This window comes from Triticum urartu, chromosome 3A, assembly GCF_056163025.1.
Source record: "Triticum urartu cultivar PI428250 chromosome 3A, HENAU_Tu73, whole genome shotgun sequence".
In the NCBI taxonomy this organism is placed as follows: domain Eukaryota; kingdom Viridiplantae; phylum Streptophyta; class Magnoliopsida; order Poales; family Poaceae; genus Triticum; species Triticum urartu.
The window spans coordinates 261,554,670-261,575,809 of record NC_141875.1 but is presented as its reverse complement, the minus strand read 5'-3'; the positions used below and the strand labels follow the sequence as shown (position 1 = coordinate 261,575,809).

The following is a 21,140-nucleotide window of genomic DNA, read 5'->3' as shown; positions in this document are numbered from 1 at the left end:
AGGGTCGCCATCTGGGGTCCTTCAAAGTACCAGCTTGTCGGAGAGTCGTTCGCCCTCACGACTACCTCCACGTGATACTCCTTCTTGGTGCTATTGATCCAGTGCTCGTGATAGGAGAAGGTGGGGACTCGAGTGAACTGGCACTTCTTGAGGTTGTCCTCAAGAAGCACGGGAAATCCTGTGGTCAGGAGGTCCTCGGGTATGACGGCCATCTACAAAAGTGGAAAGGGAAGGGTCAATAGAGGAGATACGACCCATGTTTGGGATTTTTTTTGAAAGCATAGGTATATATGTAGTTTTGTAGATAGTCTCACTCTAACTAACATCCATGCTAACTAAGGCTTCCTATAGTCAGGATGGCTCTGATACCAGCTCTGTGGGGACCCCGACTCATAAGTCGTGATCACTGAATGCATGTGTACAGTGATCCCAGAGATCAATGCTCACTGAACAAACAGAAGCTGAATAACAAGAGTCTTACATCCATACATATCGTCTTACAAAAATTATGACCATTATGGTCAAGTCTTCATAGATAAATCCACAAGGGCTGAATACCAAATAAACTTAAGCAGCGGCAATTCTTCGTCGATAAGTAGAACCCATGCCATCTGCCTTAACCCTACAGGCATTCTGACTGGGAAACGTCCTAGTTCGCATGTTCGTCTCCAAAGAACTCTTCTTCGAACTCCTGTTCTTCCATGCCTGGCCAATTAAATAACCAGTGGCAAGCCAATGAGTACTTTGAATGTACTCGCAAGCAACCTATGTTTTGTTTCAAGATACAACACTGCATGATATAGGTAAATTTTTGCAGAAAGCTAGTTTTGAGTGCAATGACACGTTCAACCACTTGTTAGACATGCATCAGGAGAATTCAAGTAACCATGAGGACAGGTTACAGATATCAACATAGACAGAGTGGGCATCAACCCAACTCAATCATGTCAAGTCCCTTGACTTAACCCACGTAGGTCTTCCCACTTATCCAAACACACCGACTGGTTTGTAACATGTGGACGTAGCCCAAGAGCGGTTACCCAACTGTCCTTGATTGTGGACACGGCTATTCGAATAGTTTTACACTCTGCAGAGGTTGCACACTTTACCCACAAGATCCGGGGAACTTCCGTGTCATCCACGACCTGCGGTACCTCATGTACCCGGGGTAAGCACCCGATCACTATCTTTCCCTAGACGACACTAACATGGACTCCACTCGTTGTTCCGTATCCTCACCATGTACATCATACGAGACTCGCTCGAGATCGTAACATCCGAGAGGGGACACAACGGTGTATCCGGTACCCTATGAAAACAGTCATGGCCGCCCTACCTGGCACGACCCCGTCCCGAGAGAGCGCACCAACAACTCTCCCGTCACTAGTAATGCGGGCTCCAAGCTAGTATCGGCCTAGGTAATCAATAATGCCCTTTCCCATACAAGTAGACCAAAACGATTATGCATCTACAACTATTACTCCACACATCGACCACTATCCAGCATGCATCTAGAGTATTAAGTCCATAAGAACAGAGTAATGCTTTAAGGAAGATGACATGATGTAGAAGGATAAACTCATGAAATATGATATAAACCCCATCTTTTTGTCCTTGATGGCAACAATACAATACGTGTCGGTTCCCTTTCTGTCACTGGGATCGAGCACCGCAAGATTGAACCCAAAGCTAAGCACTTCTCCCATTGCAAGAAAGATCAATCTAGTAGGCCAAACCAAACTGATAATTCGAAGAGACTTGCAAAGATATACCAATCAGACATAAAAGAATTCAGAGGAGAATCAAATATTGTTCATAGATAATCTGGATCATAAACCCACAATTCATCGGATCTCGACAAACACACCGCAAAAGAAGATTACATCAAATAGATCTCCATGAAGATCGAGTAGAACTTTGCATTGAGATCCAAAGAGAGAGAAGAAGCCATCTAGCTAATAACTATGGACCCGAAGGTGTGAAGTAAACTACTCACACATCACCGGAGAGGCCATGGAGTTGATGTAGAGGCCCTCCGTGATCAATGCCCTCTCCGGTGCAGCTCCGGAAAAGGCCCCAAGATGGGATCTCTCGGGTACAGAAGGTTGCGGCGGTGGAATTAGGTTTTCGTGGTGCCCCTGGATGTTTGGGGGGTACGTGGATATATACAGGAGGAAGAAGTACGTCGATGGAGCAACGAGGGGCCCACGAGGGTGGAGGGCGCGCCTAGGGGGGTAGGCACGCCCCCTGCCTCATGCCCTCCTTGATCGTTTCTTGACGCACACTCCAAGTTTCCTGGATCACATTTGCTGAGAAAATCACGTTCCCGAAGGTTTCACTCCGTTTGTACTCTGTTTGATATTCCTTTTCTTCGAAACCCTAAAATAGGCAAAAAAACAATTTGGGCTGGGCCTCAGGTTAGTAGATTAGTCCCAAAAATGATATAAAAGTGTAAAATAAAGCCCATTAACATCCAAAATAGATAATATAATAGCATGGAGCAATCAAAAATTATAGATACGTTAGAGACGTATCAAGCATCCCCAAGCTTAATTCCTGCTCGTCCTCGAGTGGGTAAATGATAAAAGAAGAATTTTTGATGTGGAATGCTTTCTAACATATTTCTCAATGTAATTTTTCTTTATTGTGGCATGAATGTTCAGATCCGAAAGATTCAAGATAAAAGTTTAATATTGACATAAAAGTAATAATACTCCAAGCATACTAACTAAGCAATCATGTCTTCTCAAAATAACATGGCCAAATAAAGTTATCCCTACAAAATCATATAGTCTGGCTATGCTCTGTCTTCACCACACAAAATATTTAAATCATGCACAACCCCGATGACAAGCCAAGCAATTGTTCCATACTTTTGATGTTCTCAAACTTTTTCAATCTTCACGCAATATATGAGCGTGAGCCATGGATATAGCATTATATGTGGAATAGAATGGTAGTTGTGGAGAAGACAAAAAGGAGAATATAGTCTCACATCAACTAGGCATATCAACGGGCTATCGAGATGCCGATTAATAGATATCAATGTGAGTGAGTAGGGATTGCCATGCAACGGATGCACTAGAGCTATAAGTGTATGAAAGCTCAACAAAAGAACTAAGTGGGTGTGCATCCAACTTGCTTGCTCATGAAGACCTAGGGCAATTTTGAGGAACCCCATCATTGGAATATACAAGCCAAGTTCTATAATGAAAATTCCCACTAGTATATGAAAGTGATAACATAGGAGACTCTATATCATGAAGATCATGGTGCTACTTTGAAGCACAAGTGTGGAAAAAGGATACTAACATTGTCCCTTCTCTCTTTTTCTCTAATTTTCTTTTTTTTCTTTGGGCCTTCTTTTTTTTGGCCTCTTTTCTTTTTTTCGTCCGGAGTCTCATCCTAACTTGCGGGGAATCATAGTCTCCATCATCCTTTCCTCACTGGGACAATGCTCTAATAATGATGATCATCACACTTTATTTACTTACAACTCAAAAATTACAACTCGATACTTAGAACAAAATATGACTCTATGTGAATGCCTCCGGCGGTGTACCGGGATGTGCAATGATGCATGAGTGACAGGTATGAAAATTATGAACGGTGGCTTTGCCACAAACACGATGTCAAATACATGATCATGCAAGCAATATGACGATGATGAAGCGGGTCATAATAACGGAACGATGGAAAGTTGCATGGCAATATATCTCGGAATGGCTATGGAAATGCCATAATAGGTAGGTATGGTGGCTTTTTTGAGGAAGGTATATGGTGGGTTTATGGTACCGACGAAAGTTGCACGATACTAGAGAGGCTAGCAATGGTGGAAGGGTGAGAGTGCGTATAATCCATGGACTCAACGTTAGTCATAAAGAACTCACATACTTATTGCAAAAATCTACAAGTTATCAAAGCAAAGTATTACGCGCATGCTCCTAGGGGGATAGATTGGTAGGAAAAGACCATCGCTCATCCCCGACCGCTACTCATAAGGAAGACAATCAAATAACACCTCATGTTTCAAATTTGTCACATAACGTTTACCATACGTGCATGCTACGGGAATCACAAACTTCAACACAAGTATTTCTCAAATTCACAACTACTCAACTAGCATGACTCTAATATCACCATCTCCATATCTCAAAACCATTATCAAGTATCAAACTTCTCATAGTATTCAATGCACTTGTATGAAAGTTTTTATTATTGCCATGTTGTTCTAAAGGACACTCAAAATAATATAAGTTAAGCATGAGAGATCAATTATTTCTATAAAATAAAACCACCGCCGTGCTCTAAAAGATATAAGTGAAGCACTAGAGCAAAAACTATATAGCTCAAGTGATATAAGTGAAACACATAGAGTATTCTAATAAATTCCCAATCATGTGAGTCTCTCTCAAAAGGTGTGTACAGCAAGGATGATTGTGGTAAACTAAAAAGCAAAGACTCAAATCATACAAGACGCTCCAAGCAAAACACATATCATGTGGTGAATAAAAATATAGCTCCAAGTAAAGTTACCGATAGACGAAGACGAAAGAGGGGATGCCTTACGGGGCATCCCCAAGCTTAGGCTTTTTGGTGTCCTCGAGTTTTACCTTGGGGTGCCATGGGCATCCCCAATCTTAGGATCTTGCCACTGCTTGTTCCATAATCCATCAAATCTTTACCCAAAACTTGAAAACTTCACAACACAAAACTCAAAATAGAAAATCTCATGAGCTCCGTTAGCGAAAGAAAAAAGATACCACTTCAAGTTACTGTAATGAAATCATTCTTGATTTATATTGGTGTTAAACCTACTGTCTTCCAACTTCTCTATGGTTTATAAACTATTTTACTAGCCATAGATTCATCAAAATAAGCAAACAACACACGAAAAACAGAATCTGTCAAAAACAGAACAGTCTGTAGTAATCTGTAGCTAACGCAACTTCTGGAACCCTAAAAATTCTAAAATAAATTTATGGACGTGAGGAATTTATCTGTTAATCATCGGCAAAAATAATTAACTAAATATCGCTTTCCAAATAAAAATGGAAGCAATTCTCGTGAGCACTAAAGTTTCTGTTTTTTACAGCAAGATCAATAAGACTTTCCCCAAGTCTTCCCAACGGTTCTACTTGGCACAAACACTATTTAAACACAAAAAACACAACCAAAACAGAGGCTAGATAAATTATTTATTACTAAACAGGAGCAAAAACCAAGGAATACAAATAAAATTGGGTTGCCTCCCAACAAGCACTATCGTTTAACGCCCCTAGCTAGGCATAAAAGCAAGGATAGATCTAGGTATTGCCATCTTTGGTTTTAGGGAAGAAAAGAGCAAACTTATTATCTATGGCATTAATCTTTCTATTTTGATAAAGCACATGGTTGCTAATGGTAGAAGAAAGATTAAGCATTTTACGGAAATTTGCATCTAAGCTAGCTTTCATCTCTTTGATAGATTCGTTTTGGTAGGAGAGCAAAAGAGATGGGGATTCAACCTTCTCATTCATGGGGTGCCCAAATATGGTATTCATCTTTTCATAAGTATCTATGAATCCCCTTCAAGAAAACCTTCTTCAAAAATAGAATCTAAGACATGCTTAAACGAAGAAGGTAGGGCAAGATAAAAGCTCTTTAAGTAAATTTCAATTTGGTATTGGGGCACATAGCTGGCCCGGATCCTTAATAGTCTATCCCAAGCATCTTTTAAAGATTCATCAAGTAAATAATGAAAAATTCCGAAATCATCTTCATCAAAATTATTAAGATTCTCATTGATAATTCTGGTAGGTCTTTCCATAGCATCATTTTTATGAGTTTAGAGAGAATAGAAGGATTGTCAAATGTACTAAAATTCGATAGAGAACCCCCAACCCTTTTTGATTTTGACATGGCGAAAGAAAAGAAAGTGGAAAAGAGAGGGAAAATAAAACGGCAAGGGTGAAGTGGGGGAGAGGAAAACGAGAGGCAAATGGCAAATAATGTAATGCGAGGGATAAGAGTTTGTGATGGGTACTTGGTATGTCTTGACTTGTGCGAAGACTCCCCAACAATGGTGTCAGTAATGGCTCGTCGTCGGGAGTCAAATCTTGACTTGATTTGGCGTGAATCTCCCTGGCAACGGCGCCAGAAATCCTTCTTGCTACCTGAGGGAGTCCTCGATTAGGGGGTCTTCGGACAGCCGGACTATATCCTTTGGCCGGACTGTTGGACTATGAAGATACAAGATTGAAGACTTCGTCCCGTGTCTGGATGGGACTCTCCTTGGCGTGGAAGGCAAGCTAGGCAATACGGATATGTAGATCTCCTCCCTTGTAACTGACCTTGTGTAACCCTAGCCCCCTCCGGTGTCTATATAAACTAGAGGGTTTAGTCCGTAGGACAACATACAATCATACCATAGGGAAGCTTCTAGCGTTTAGCCTCTACGATCTCATGGTAGATCAACTCTTGTAATACTCATATCATCAAGAACAATCAAGCAGGACGTAGGGTATTACCTCCATCAAGAGGGCCCGAACCTGGGTAAAACATCATGTCCCTTGCTTCCTGTTACCATCCACCTTTGACGCACAGTTCGGGACCCCCTACCCGAGATCCGCCGGTTTTGACACCGACATTGGTGCTTTCATTGAGAGTTCCATTGTCATCACCATAAGGCTTGATGGCTCCTTCGATCATCGGTAGCGATGTGGTCCTGGGTGAGGTTTTCCTCCCCGGACAGATCTTTGTATTCGGCGGCTTCGCCCTGCGGGCCAATTCGCTTGGCCATCTGGAGCAGATCGAGAGCTACACCCCTGGCCATCAGGTCAGATTCGGAAACTTGAACTACACGGCCGATATCCGCGGAGACTTGATCTTCGACGGATTCGAGCCCATGTCAGCTGTGCCGCACAGTCACGACGAGCATGACATAACTCAGCCATCGGACAGTATTCGGGAGATCGCATCTGCAACTACTCCAGATGTCAATCCGGAGAAAATCGTGCCATCCGAGAACGGAGGGATAGACCCCGCCACGGAGGCCGTGCTCTTAGCGGCGATAGAGCCAGACGCTGACTTCAACCCTTGCGAGAGCCGTGTTGCCGAACCACTGGATTCACCCCTGACAATGGACTCCGAGCCGCTTATATCCGTGCCCGTCGAACCCGACTGGGCGCCGATCATGGAGTTCACCTCCGCGGATATCTTTCAGCACTCGCCTTCCGGCAATGTGCTAAATTCATTAAGGCCTCTCTCCCTGTCAGGAGAACGCCGAACTATGTTCGGCTAGAATGGGATGCAGACGACGAAGAAATTCGCTGCCCACCCACCACCCACTTGGTAGCCACTGTCGACGACTTAACCGACATGCTTAACTTTGACTCCGAAGACATCGACGACATGAACGAAGATGCAGGAGACGAACAGGAACTAGCGCCCACAAGGCGCTGGACAACCACTTCATCACATAACATATACATGGTGGATACACCCAAAGAGGGCAATGGCGAAGAGACATCGGAGGATGCCCCCTCCAAGCAACCCAAGCACCGACGTCAGTGGCGCCGCTCTAAGTCCCGCCATAGCAAAAACAGCGATAACAGCGCAAGAGGAAATAACAGTTCAGTCGACTCTAGAAGAAACAATGACTGCGCCGCCCCGGTGGCAGAGCACGATCAAGATGCAAACGGCAAACATAGTGCGGATCCGACGTCCGAACACGGCGACGCCAAGGATAAACCTCATCAAACCCCGTCTGGGGAAGAAAATAGTCCGGATGAAGATGCACACATCATCCCGGACACGCACTTGGAGCAAGAGAACCTCTGCGGAAGGCTTATTTCCACAGCAAGGAGCCTGAAGAAGCAGAAGCAAAGGCTTAAGGCCGCACAAAATACGCTCAACAGCAAGTGGAACAAAGTGCTCGTCCAAGCATCCCCAAGCTTAATTCTTGCTTGTCCTCAAGTAGGTAAATGACAAAAACAAAATTTTTGAGGCGGACTGCTACTTGGCATAATTTTAATGTAATTCTTCTTAATTGTGGTATGAATATTCAGATCCGAAAGATTCAAGACAAAAGTTCATATTGACATAAAAATAATAATACTTCAAACATACTAGCTAAGCAATTATGTCTTCTCAAAATAACATGGCCAAAGAAATTTCATCCCTACAAAATCAAATAGTTTAGTCATGTTTCATTTTTGTCACACAAGAATGCTCTCATCATGCACAACCTCGATGACAAGCCAAGCAATTGTTTCATACATTAGTAATCTCAAACCTATAAACTTTCACGCAATATATGAGCGCGAGCCATGGACATAGCACTATGGGTGGAATAGAATATAATGAGGGGGGTTATGTGGAGAAGACAAAAAAGGAGAAAGTCTCACATCAACGAGGCTAATCAATGTGCTATGGAGATGCCCACCGATTGATGTTACTGCAAGGAGTAGGGATTGCCATGCAACAGATGCACTAGAGCTATAAATGTATGAAAGCTCAACAAAAGAAACTAGTGGGTGTGCATCCAACTTGCTTACTCATGAAGACCTAGGGCACTTGAGGAGGCCCATTGTTGGAATATACAAGCCAAGTACTATAATGAAAAATTCCCACTAGTATATGAAAGTGACAAAACAAGAGACTCTCTAACATGAAGATTATAGTGCTACTTTGAAGCACAAGTGTGGCAAAGGATAGTAACATTGTCCCTTCTCTCTTTTTCTCTCATTTTTCTTTTTTAATGGCCTTTCTCTTTTTTTGGGCCTTCTCTTTTTTGGGGGCCTTCTCTTTTTTATGGCCTTTCTCTTTTTTATATTCCTCACTTGGGACAATACTCTAGAAAATGATGATCGTCACACTTCTATTTATTTACAACTCAATGATTACAACTCGATACTAGAACAAAGATGACTCTATATGAATGCCTCCGGCGGTGTACCGGGATATGCAATGGACGAAGAGTGACATGTATGAAAGAATTATCAATGGTGGCTTTGCCACAAATACTATGTTGACTACATGATCATGCTAAGCAATATGACAATAATGAATGTGTCATGATGAACGAAATGATGGAAAGTTGCATGGCAATATATCTCAGAAGGGCTATGGAAATGTCATAATAGGTAGGTATGGTGGCTGTTTTGAGGAAGATACAAGGAGGTTTATGTGTGAAAGAGCGTATCATATCACGGGGTTTGGATGCACCGGTGAAGTTTGCGCCAACTCTCAATGTGAGAAAGGGCAATGCATGGTATCGAAGAGGCTAGCAAGGATGGAAGGGTGAGAGTGTGTATAATCCATGGACTCAACATTAGTCATAAAGAACTCACATACTTATTGCAAAAATATACAAGTCTTCAAAAACCTCAGTACTACGCGCATGCTCCTTGGGGGATAAATAGTAATAACCCCCCAGGGGTGCGGTGGGCCGGGTGCTCGTCGGCGGCGGTGGAGCGGGGGAGGGTTGCGGTGGGTCGTCGGCGTCGGTGGAGCTAGCTAGCGGGGGAGGGTGTGGGTGGGATCGAGATCGAGATGGAGGGGGAATCGAGATCGAGATGGAGGGGGATCGAGATCAAGTGTCATCATGAATTCAAAAAGTGCCCATGAAATTTAAAAATATTCATGATATCAAAAAGTGCCCATGAAATACAATCGAGAAATGAAGACTACGATTTAAATACAATCGATCTTAGCTAGCTATCTGTTCACAATCTTCTTGCCCTTCTTTTTCGCAAATGGAGTTCTTCTGTGGAACGAACGTCCTTTAGGTAGGGTGGTCCTGCTTCTTCTTGTGGTGTGTGCTGCTACTTCATCGTTGTCGTCATGTTCGATCTTCGGGTCGCCGTACTTGTCAAAGTCTTGCTCATTGGCTACTCCATCCATTCCGATGATCTTCCTTTTGCCTCTCCTCATGACAACACGACTGGGCTTTGACGGGTCGGTAATGAAGAAGCATTGGTCCACTTGGGAAGCCAGTACCCATGGCTCATTTTTCATGGTGACGTTTGCGCCCGCGGTCTTGGATTTGGCTTCGGGTATAACCATGGTGGTGAAATACCGGTCTTCTTTTAGGACGCTCTTGGCCCATCTGACACGGAACATCGGGACCTTCTCTCCAGCGTAGCTCAGCTCCCAGATCTCCTCGATCCTTCCGTAGTATCTGTCCTTGTCGTTGCCGGTGTAGGATTCCATCGTTACCCCGGAGTTCTGATAACCATCGCTCTTCATGTCCTTGTCCTCAGTGTAGAATGTGTAGCCATTGATATCGTACGCCTCATAGGTCATCAGGTTGTGCTCGGCACCCTGTGACAAGGTGAATATGAGTTGTTCTTCCGCGGAAGAATCCTCATGTAAAGGGTATGACAGAAACTTCTGCTTGAACCAACGCGTGAAACATGAGTTGTGCTCTTTGAGTATATCTCCATCCGTCCTCTATTGGCCTCGGTCATTGTACGTCTTCTCAATAAAGGTTTTGTGCTCTACCACCCAAGGATCGACCACGTCTATGTGTTGTAGCGCGACTAGGTTTGCTCTTTCAAAGTCGGCGAGTCGACCCTCGAAGTCGACATGCCTTTCACGGCGACCCTCACGGTGACCCCATCCAGCGAGCCTGCCGAGGTGCCTGTTGACGGGCAGACCAACGGGGTTCTCGATGCCTAGATAATTCGTGCAGTAGGAGATGCACTCTTCGGTCAGAAATCCCCTGGCTATACTTCCCTCTGGACGTGACATGTTGCGAATGTATCCTTTGATGACACCATTCATCCTTTCAAACGGCATCATGCTATGCAGGAACGTCGGCCCGAGTTGGATGATATCCTCCATGATATGGACCAGCAGATGCACCATAACGTCGAAGAATGCGGGCGGGAAGTACATCTCAAGCTCGCATAGTATCACCACGATCTCTTCCTGTAGCCTTCTGAGTTGCCTCACGCCAATCGACTTCCAAGAGATGACGTCGAAAAAGTTGCATAGGACAAATAGCGTTTCACGGACGTGCGCGTCCATGATCCCACGGATTGCAACTGGAAGTATCTGCGTCATCAACACGTGACAGTCATGAGACTTCATCCCGCTGAACTTCTGCTTCGCTGGGTCTAGGTATCTGCTTATCTTCCCCGCGTAACCGTAAGGAAGTTTTACTCCTAGGAGGCAGGTGAAAAACTGCTCGATCTCCTCCTGACTTAGAGTGAAGCACGCGGGAGGGTAGTCATTTCCGGTCTTCTTGGCCTTTTTGCCTTTGCGACGACTTTCTGTGTCCTGCTTCGCCTCATCATCATCATCATCATCATCATCATCATCATCATCATCATCATCATCATCATCATCATTAGCGTGAAGCTCCTGCCTGATGCCCATTGATTTCAAGTCTGCCCTTGCTTTCGGCCCATCTTTGCTCCTCTGGCATGTTGATCAGGGTACCAAGCAGACTCTCGCACACGTTTTTCATGATATGCATGACATCAAGGCTGTGAGGCACACGGTGGATCTTCCAGTACGGCAAGTCCCAGAAAACAGACCTCGTTTTCCATACCTTCAGCAGCGGCTCTGGCGCCTTTCGCTTCTTTCCCGGCTCTGGCGCCTTTTGCTTCTTTCCCGGCAGTGGGCAGTCTTTCCAATTTTTCAACAGCTCGTCTATTTCCTCGCCGCTCCTCGTACACGGGCGTTTTCGGGGTTCGGTTTCACCATCGAACAGATCCTTGCGTTTCCTCCACGGGTCATCGTCGCGAAGCCACCTTCGATGTCCCATGAACACGGTTTTCGAAGACCCGGGATCTCTATCTAGCTGGTGATACGTTGTGTCATCCATCCACCTTACGCATCTAGAAAATCCATGGACTACCTGCCCCGCGAGATATCCGTAACCGAGATAGTCGTGCACCGTCATGAGCAGTGCGGCTCTCATAGGGAAATATTCTTTCTCTGCGGCATCCCACATATTGGCCGGCGTTTTCCACAGCGTGTCTAGCTCCTCCTTCATCAGCCCCAGATACAGATTGATGTCGTTCCGTGGTTGTTTCGGCCCTTCAATTAGCATACTCATGTGAATGTACTTCCTCTTCATGCACAACCAGGGGGGAAGGTTGTACATCCACACAAACACAGGCCAGGTGCTATGTGTGCTTCTCTGGCTGCCAAACAGATTGACTCCATCGGTGCTCGCGCCCAGCACGATGTTCCTTGGATCCTTCCCAAATTCTGGGTATTCGAAGTTCAACGCTTGCCACTGGCTCGCATCCTTAGGGTGACTCAGCATCTTGTCTTTTTATTTATCTCTGGATCATTTCCGTCATCTTCCTGCTTCTTCTCCTCCCTATCCGCGTGCCAACGCAGGAGCTTTTCTACCTTTGGGTCCGCGAAATACCGCTGCAGACGAGGAGTGATCAGAAAGTACCACACCAATTTTCGAGGAGCTTTCTTCCTCTTCTTGTATCGAGTGACACCGCACACCGGGCATATGGTAGACTCCGCGTGCTCGTCCCGATAAATGATACAATTGTTCATGCACACATGGTATTTCACGTGCGGTAAATCCAGAGGACACATGATTTTCTTCGCCTCCTTGAAACTGGTCGGGCACTTGTTCCCCTTGCGAAGACGTTCGTGCTAGAATGACATGTTCTCGTCGAAGCATGCGTTGGTCATTTTGTGTTTTACCTTCATCTCCAGAGCCATGAGCGTTACTTTCAGGCGGGTATCCTCGGGCCTGCATCCTTCATACAATGGAGTAACCGCGTCTATCCCCAGTTGATCTAGCTTGGCTTTCTCTCGGGCGGCAGCTCTTGCGTTATCCGTCTGCTTGAGAAGCAGCTCTTGAATATGAGGGTCCTGCACCCAGCCTCCATCGTCGTCTGCTCCAGCATCTTCATCTTCATGATCATGCCCTTCGTCTTGATCTTCCTCATCATCATGTATGACATCTTCTACATGATGACTGTGTACAACATCACCGTCGTGATCATGTCATGGAGATTCTTCGTCTTCTCGCCCGCCCTCGCTGCGGTGGTACTTCTCTTGTTGCCCTTCCTCATTTCTTGCCCGGCCACGGCCATGGACGACTTCATAGTCATCTTCATCACCTTGCCACCGATAGCCATCCATGAAACCACGCAAGAGCAGGTGGTCCCGCACCTGCCCGGAATCCGGGTCCGCAATAAGGCTCTTCAGCTTGCATCTTCGACACGGACATCTTATCTCCGTCTCGTTCTTTTGAAGCATATTGGCCTTCATGGAGCCCAAAAACCTATTCATGATGCCTTCAGTCCTCATGCGGACCATCGCCTGCGGGGTAGAGCAAAACGATATTTTAGAACCAAGAAAAAATTTGGCATGACCTTCCCTAAAAATAGGACCAAAAAGAATGCATAGTGCCAAAATTCTCGCCGAAACGGAAATGAATCAAAACATTTTGGCAAAATATTGGCAACTATCGCATTTCAAATACCGGTACCTTCAAACACAAACATATATGCAACACCACAAACACATGCGACACCACAAACATACATAGATCTAGCTCGGCCACAAAAAGTGCATGTGCACGTTGTTGGAGCGAGCTAGGGAGAAAAAAAGTAGATCTACATCATGAAGATAGCTTTCCCATTACTTACCTATCAAAAAAGGTAATTTCACCACTTAATTTTGATGAATATATGGTGGAAATGAGGTGAGGAGGAGGAGGCAGCCAAAAGCTTGGAGAAGGAGGTGGAGGGAATGAAGTGGGGAAAGTGAGTGGGTAGGTGTGGGGCTGTCCAAAATATCTTGTTGGGGTCCCAGGTTACTAATGGCGCATCACAAGGAAATGCGCCATTAGTAACCCTGGTTACTAATGGCGCACCTGCAGGTGGTGCGCCATTAGAAGTTTTGCAAAAAAGTAAAATAAATAAATATATACACTAATGGCGCACCGTGTAATAGTGCGCCATTACTAGTTTAAACTAGTAATGGCACATTGTGAAACGGTGCAAAAAAAAGAATAAGAAAAAAATTACAGTAATGGCGCACTCTCTGCCTGGTGCGCCATTACTAGTTAGAACTAGTAATGGCGCATTCTCGACCTGATGCGCCATTAGTATGTATGGAAAAATGGAAAATAATAATAATTTAATACTAGTGGCGCACCCTGTTTCTGGTGCGCCATTAGTGTCTTCCACACTAATGGCGCATCACCAACAGGTGCGCCATTAGTATATAGTAGTGGCGCACTACTTCCGTGGTGCGCCATTAGTATCAATCTTATCTATAGCCCTTTTCCTAGTAGTGCCACTTCTGACGCGAGTCGATCTGGTTCGAGGTGGTGGACCTGTCCAGCGCGTATCATGCGCTGCTGGGCCGGCCCGCGCTCGCCAAATTCATGGCGGTTCCCCACTACGCCTACCTGAAGATAAAGCTGCCGGGTCCGAAGGGCCTCATCATTGTCACCGGCGACTACCGCAAGTCCATAGAGTGCGCCCGAGATGGTGCCAAGCTGGCCGAGTTGCTGGTCGTAGCCGAGGGCGGCGCCAGCTCGACCGGATCGTCGCCTTGGCCCAAGAAGCGTCAGCCACACTGATCCCGGCCGTGGAGCCGGCCGATGAGGCCTTGTTCAAGCCCTCCAAGGAGACCAAGAAAGTGAAGCTGAACTCGGAAGACCCCGGTTGCAGCAAGTACGTTGTCATGGGCACCCGCCTCGATAGCAAATAGGGAGTCGAGCTCGTCGACTTCCTCCGTGAGAATCGGGATATTTTCACATGGACCCCAAAGGACATGCTGAGTATCCCGAGGAAGTATGCCAAGAATTAACTCCACGTCCGCAAGGACGCCAAGCCCGTCCATCAACCCCTGCGACATTTTTCCGAAGAGAAGAGAATGACCATTGGTGAAGAGGTTGCCAAGTTTTTGGCGGCCGGCTTCATCATGGAAGTGTTTCACCTCGAGTGTCTGGCCAACCCAGTCCTCGTCCTGAAGAAGAACAAGACCTGGCGCATGTGTATCGACTACACCAGCCTGAACAAGGCCTGCCCCAAAGACCCGTTCACCCTCCCGCGGATCGACCAAGTCATCGACTCCACTGCTGGGTGTGAGCTCATGTCCTTACTGGATGCTTACTCCGGCTATCATAAGATCAAGCTGGACCAGGCCGATGCCCTGAAGACATCCTTCATCATGCCCTTTGGGGCGTATTGCTACATCACCATGTCGTTCGGCTTGAAGAACGCTGGCGCCACCTTCCAGTGCTGCATGCAGAAGTGCCTGCTGCCGCAACTCGGCCGCAATATCCACGTCTACGTGGACGACATCATGGTGAAGACCAAGCAGCACCTCACGCTCCTCGATGAACTGAAGGAGACCTTCGCCAACCTACACGAGTACAACGTCAAGCTCAACTCGAAAAAATGCGTTTTGGCGTCCTGACCGGAAAACTACTCGGCTTCCTCGTCTCGGAGCGCGGCATTGAGGCGAACTCGTAGAAAATCAAGGCCATCGAGCGCATGCGCAAGCCAGCCCGGTTGCGCGATGTCCAGAAGATCACTGGCTGCTTGGCCTCGGTCAGCCGGTTTCTTAGCCGGATGGGCGAGAGGGCCTTGCCCCTATCTCAGCTGATGAAGAAGATGACACCGTTCGAATGGAACGATCAGGCGGACGAGGTTTTCCGGGATCTCAAGCGCATGCTCTCCACCGCATCAGTCCTGGCCGCACCAGCCGGGAAGGAGCCACCGTTGCTCTATATCGCCACAACCTCGTGGTCGGTTAGCACGGTGATGGTGGTCAAGTGACCAGAGAATGACAAGGTCGAAGCCGTCCAGCGTCCCGTCTACTACCTGAGCGAGGTGTTCTCCGCCTCGAAGCAGAACTACCCGCACTACCAGAAGATGTGTTACGGCGTGTATTTCACCACCAAGAAACTGAAGCAGTACTTCCAAGAGCATGTCGTCACCGTGGTCAGCACGACCCTCCTCGGTGAAATCATCGGGTGTCGAGATGCCTCTGGCCGGGTCGCCAAGTGGGCGCTCAAGCTAGCCGACGACACCATCCTCTATGAGCCCCGCACTACGATCAAGTCCCAAGCTTTGCCTGACTTCCTCGTCGACTGGATCGAGACCCAGTACCTGCCGCCGCCACCGGACTCGACGCACTGGTGCATGCACTTCGACGGCTCAAAGATGCGACTCGGCCTAGGGGCCGACATCGTGCTATCCTCCCCCAAGGGCGGCCGTCTCAAGTACGCACTGCAGATCCACTTCGCCGCCTCCAACAACATTGCCGAATACGAAGCCCTTGTGCACGACCTCCAACTCGCCAAGGAACTCGGCATTCGGCGCATGCTGTACTACGGCGACTCGGACCTGGTGGTGCAGCAGTGCTCCGGCGAGTGGGACGCCCACGACTCCAACATGGCAAGCTACCATTTCCTCGTCCAGAAGTTGTCCGAATTCTTCGTGGGCTGTGCGTTCCTCCATGTTCCGCGCACAGAGAATGAGGCGGCCGACACGCTTGCCAAGATCGCCTCGTCTCGGCTGTCCATTCTGTTCGGCGTCTCCCTCGAGCATCTGCACAAGCCGTCTGTCAAGCCATCTCCGGACTCTGAGTCCATCCACGTCCCAGTCGACCCGGCCGCGCCTCAATCCGGCCCGGGGACTGGTCCACCCGACCCGGTCGTGCCTCAACCCGGCCCGGGGACTGCTCCACCCAACCCGGACACGCCTCAACCCGGCCCGGGGACTGTCGAACCCGACCCCGGGGCTGCTAAACCCGGCTCGGGGGCTGCCGCCCCAGAACCCGAAATAGTGGCCGTCTTCGCCGTGCTGACGGTGCCATCCTGGGCCCTGCCCATCTCGGAGTTCGTAGAGAACGGGGTCCTCCCCATGGACAAGGCTAAAGCTTGGCAAGTGCAGCGCCGAGCATCCGCCTACAGCATCATGAACAATGAGCTTGTCAAGCGCAACTCCACCAATGTATTCCAACGCTGCGTCGAGGAGGACAAGGGCATTGAGATCCTCCTCAACATACAACAGGCCGAGTGCGGGCACCATGCCGCCTCACGGTCCCTGGTGGCCAATGCTTTCCGCCATGGTTCCTACTAGCCCACGACCCTCGAAGATGCAGAGTCGCTTGTCCTCAAGTGCGAGGGATGCCAGCGTTTCAGCAAGCGCAGCCACCAGCCAGCGTCAGCACTCCAGACCATCGCGATCGCCCGGTCCTTCGCGGTCTGGGGATTCGACATGGTGGGGTCCTTCAAGACGCTCGAGAAGGCGTGATGCATTTGCTGGTGGCGGTGGACAAGTTCACCAAATGGATCGAAGCGAGGCCAATCAAGAAACTGGATGGCCCGACGGCCATTCGATTCATCAAGGAAATCGCGGTGCGCTACGGCATGCTGAATAGCATCATCACGGACAACGGCACCAACTTCGCCAAAGGCACGCTCGCGCAGTACTGCTCCATCTCCGGCATCCGCCTCGACCTGGCTTCCGTTGCACACCCGCAGTCCAACGACCAGGTCGAGTGGGCCAATGGCCTCATCCTACCCGGCATCAAGCCGTGGCTAGTCGAGCCGCTTATCCGTTCGCCCGGTAGCTCGCTCGACGAGTTGCCAGCCGTCCTCTGGAGTCTCCGCACCATGCCAAACCGGTCGACAGGGTTCACCATGTTCTTCCTCATCTACGGAGCAGAAGCCGTCATCCCAACCGACGTCGAGTTTGACTAGCTGCGCGTCACGATGTACACGGAAGCCGAAGCCAAGGAATCCCACGAAGACGGTGTCGACTTGCTAGAAGAAGCATGTCTCCTAGCGCTCAGCCGCTCAGCCATCTACCAGCAAGGACTGAGGCACTACCACAGCAAGAAGATCAAGCCCCTCGCTTTCCGGGAGGGAGACCTCGTCCTTCGGCTCGTCCAAGAGCAAACCGGCAACACAAGCTGTCCTCCCCATGGGAGGGCCCCTTGATCGTCAGCAAGGCCTTGTGCGATGGCAACGTGTACTACCTCATCGACGCACGCAAGTCAAACAAGCACAAGAGGGACACCGCCGGCGAAGAAACAATCCGACCATGGAATGCAGAGCTCCTCCGCCCATTTTACAGTTAGCCGTATGCACGTATGTATCACTGCCTTTTGTAATCATCTAAAAACTTTGGGATCCCCGAACGACGCTCGGGGCTGCCCCTTCCGACCAACCTATTGTGTCTCCTACATTTGCGCATTACTTTCCTCTTAAACCAACCCAACAACCGGGTTGACTCGCTCGACCCGGGGGCTCGGGGGCCGGCTGGCTTGGCCATCCGCCATTTCCCTTAGCGGCTCTTGACGCATTGAATGGCCACGACCTCTCACTTCGCCCTAAGCCGCAGAACCGGTTTCGGCTGTTGGCGAGCAAGCACATGAGACCAAAGCACGAGCACGACACGAGAACTAAGTCAAGAACCGCCAGGTCGCCCAACCCGGCCCCGCCACTTTAAGTTGCTGCATGACCGGCTGCTCGCCAACCTGGCCCCGCCGGATTGCCGCCAGCCGACCCAGTGGGTGTTTCGCTCGCGCTCAACGTTTTGAAGGCCTAAGTATTGCATGCTCCTCCCAAAGGCCGAACCCCTTGTCATGGATCGGAGCCTCGGCCGTCAGACTCGCGGGGGTGGGGGGGGGAACCCAAAGGTGGAAAAATTGCAAGAAAACGGCTCCAAAGACGAAAAGCAAGAGTGCAGACATCCACGAAGTTTCTGCATACCGCCGGGTCGCTCAACCCGGCCTCTCCACTTTAAGTTGCCGAGCGACCGGCTGCTCGCCAACCCGCCCCTGCCGGATTGCCGCCTGCCGGCCCAATGGGTTATTCGCTCGCGCTCAATGTTGCAATAGCCTAAGTACTGCATGCTCTTCTCAAAGGCTGAACCCCTTGTCACGGACCGGAGCCTCGGCCGTCAGACTCGCGGGGGAGGAACTCAGGAGGGAACAATGCAGGAAACGGCTCGAAAGAACGAAAAGCAAAAGTGCAAACATTCACAAAGCTCGTACATCATAAATTCGGAAACAAGCCCAAGGCTAGAATTCATTACACCCAGTTAACCCCCAGTTGGTCAGTGGACCTACTACCTAATAGAAATTTTTACTAAGTTAAAAATCAGGCATTCCCGCCGCCGGATCGCGTAGATCCCGGGTCCGCTGAGGTGCCGGTATCCTCCTCCCCGGTGTCTGCATCACGGTAGATGTCCATCTCCTCAAAGCTGCCCACCGGGTCATCCAGAAGCAGGCCGTAGTCGTCAGCAGGCAAGACTCCACCATCCTCCACCCGCTCTAGCTGGAACTCGTCATGGAAGGCGAACCAGGCGATGTAGGTGGCCTTGGCGGCGATCCGTCCGGCCACCGCCTGCAGCTGGCTCTCCGAGCCGGCCCACTGGCCCATCAACGCATCCAGCGCCAGGTCCGGATGCCAAGACACCGTGAACCTGAGCGCCATCTCGGCGCCGGCACGGGCGGCGGAAACCCGCCACTCATGAAGATGGTCCGGGCCTGCCTCCAACCACCGCGCCAGCCGCGTGAAGCTGGCCGTCGCAACGGCACCCGGCCAGAGGGCGCCGTCATCGCCGCACTGGCCCCAGAGAGCCGCCCCATCTGCTCACTCAAAACTCGCAAACGGGCCTCAGTGGTGACCACGATCTCTGGGAAGGTCCGGGCCACCCGCGGGTCAATCTCGGAGACGATGATCCCCTGCGGGTCGCGCTAAAAGCGGACCACCTCCTCCGCCAGCCGGCACATCTCCGCGAAGGTCCCTGTCGAAAAGAAAAGCATGTCAGAAGAAAAGTCACCAAACACAAGAAGCTAGAGTCCCAACCCAGCAACAACAAAACCAAAGGAAAGCACTTAGTGGAGAAGGACTCTTCCAGGTGCTGCGCTTCGAGCATCGTACCGTGCCGCTCCCGGGCAATGGTGTGGTCACGCTCCTGGAGCATCTTCTCCAGATCGACAACCTTGGCAAGGGTCGCCTTCAGCTTGGCGTCCTTGTCCTCATCCGCCTTCACAGCCTCCTCGCGGTGCCAGGTCTTCTCCTGTCGGGTCTCCTCCGTCGTGGCCACCAGCGCCTTCAGGCGCTTCACCTCGGCCTGCAGCTGCCCCTTGGCATCAGCCAGCTTGCCGTGTTGCTGGTCTGCCTCGGCAAGGGCCTGCTATGCCTCCACAACCTTGGCGGCCTCCGCCTTGAAATGCTCCACCTCAGCCTCAAGACGGCCCTTGTCGCCCGCCAGCTGCTCCTGCAGCTAGATGGCTTCGTCGAGCGCCCGCTGGGCTCCCGTTGCCTCCGCCCTCTCTACCTCGGCCCCAAGCCGACCGATATTAGCAACGATATGGACGTAGTGGAAGCTGACCCGAATCAGCCGGGTCCTCCAAGGCAGCACCTCGGATGCAAAAGAGAAACTCACAAACAAAGTACTACTTTAAGATTCGACCAAACTGCTATGCAGTTGGCCCGAATCTAGGGGGCTACACCCAGTGGGTGCACGAGAGCGCCCCCACTAAAAAAGATCATGCAAGACAAGTACCTGCCGCGGCACGGAGCTCCTCCTCCTTTATGGCGAACCTTTCCTTGAGACGCCGGTGCCTCTCAAGGAGGCGGTTGAAGACACCGACCCGATAGGAGTCCAGTTGCTGCAGAAAGCAACAATCAATACAAGACGGGAAGATAAGATTCAACCCAACTGTTATGAAGTTGTCCCGAATCTCGGGGGCTACACCTAGTGGTTGCTCTAGCGCATCCCCATGAAGAAGAAGCAAGGAAAAAGGAAAAAGAGGAATGCAAGGGAAACTTACAAACACGGCGCCCTGCAGCTCCTGCGTTGCCTCGACCTCGGCCTGGGCAAAGGCCTGGATCCGGTCTGTCCGCCCTGCAGGCGCAGGGCCACGGCGGCTATCATCGCCTCCTCCTGGGTTGGAGGACCTAAGAAGACCTTGCCGGTCCCACTCCACGTCGGCTGCGACCCGTCGACCCGGCAATCCCAGGGCTTGAGCACCAGGGCTTGCTCCCCGCTGGCCGCCTCCACTAATGCAGGCGCCCCCTCCGGCGCCTTCTCCGGCGCCCTCTCCGACACCGACGTCGGCTCGGTGGGTCGAGCGGCTTGAGGCTCCACCACCGGCGGCGCCTCGCTCGTCGGCGTCTGAGTCGCCCCCGCCAG

The 21,140-nt window shown here is 49.7% G+C and overlaps 1 protein-coding gene across 1 annotated transcript; it reads left to right on the top strand.

Annotated features, from left to right (window-relative positions):
• The first annotated feature begins 17,359 nt into the window (after positions 1-17,359).
• LOC147979393 (uncharacterized) lies at positions 17,360-17,692 on the top strand. The gene has a single exon (XM_087515183.1). The coding sequence runs from the start codon at positions 17,360-17,362 to the stop codon at positions 17,690-17,692; it is 333 nt and encodes a 110-aa protein (XP_087371309.1).
• Positions 17,693-21,140: the final 3,448 nt, after the last annotated feature.

What these genes read in the sequence shown, in the direction of transcription:
- LOC147979393 (XM_087515183.1), top strand. Translation starts at nt 17,360, where the DNA reads ATGCTGAATAGCATCATCACGGACAACGGCACCAACTTCGCCAAAGGC.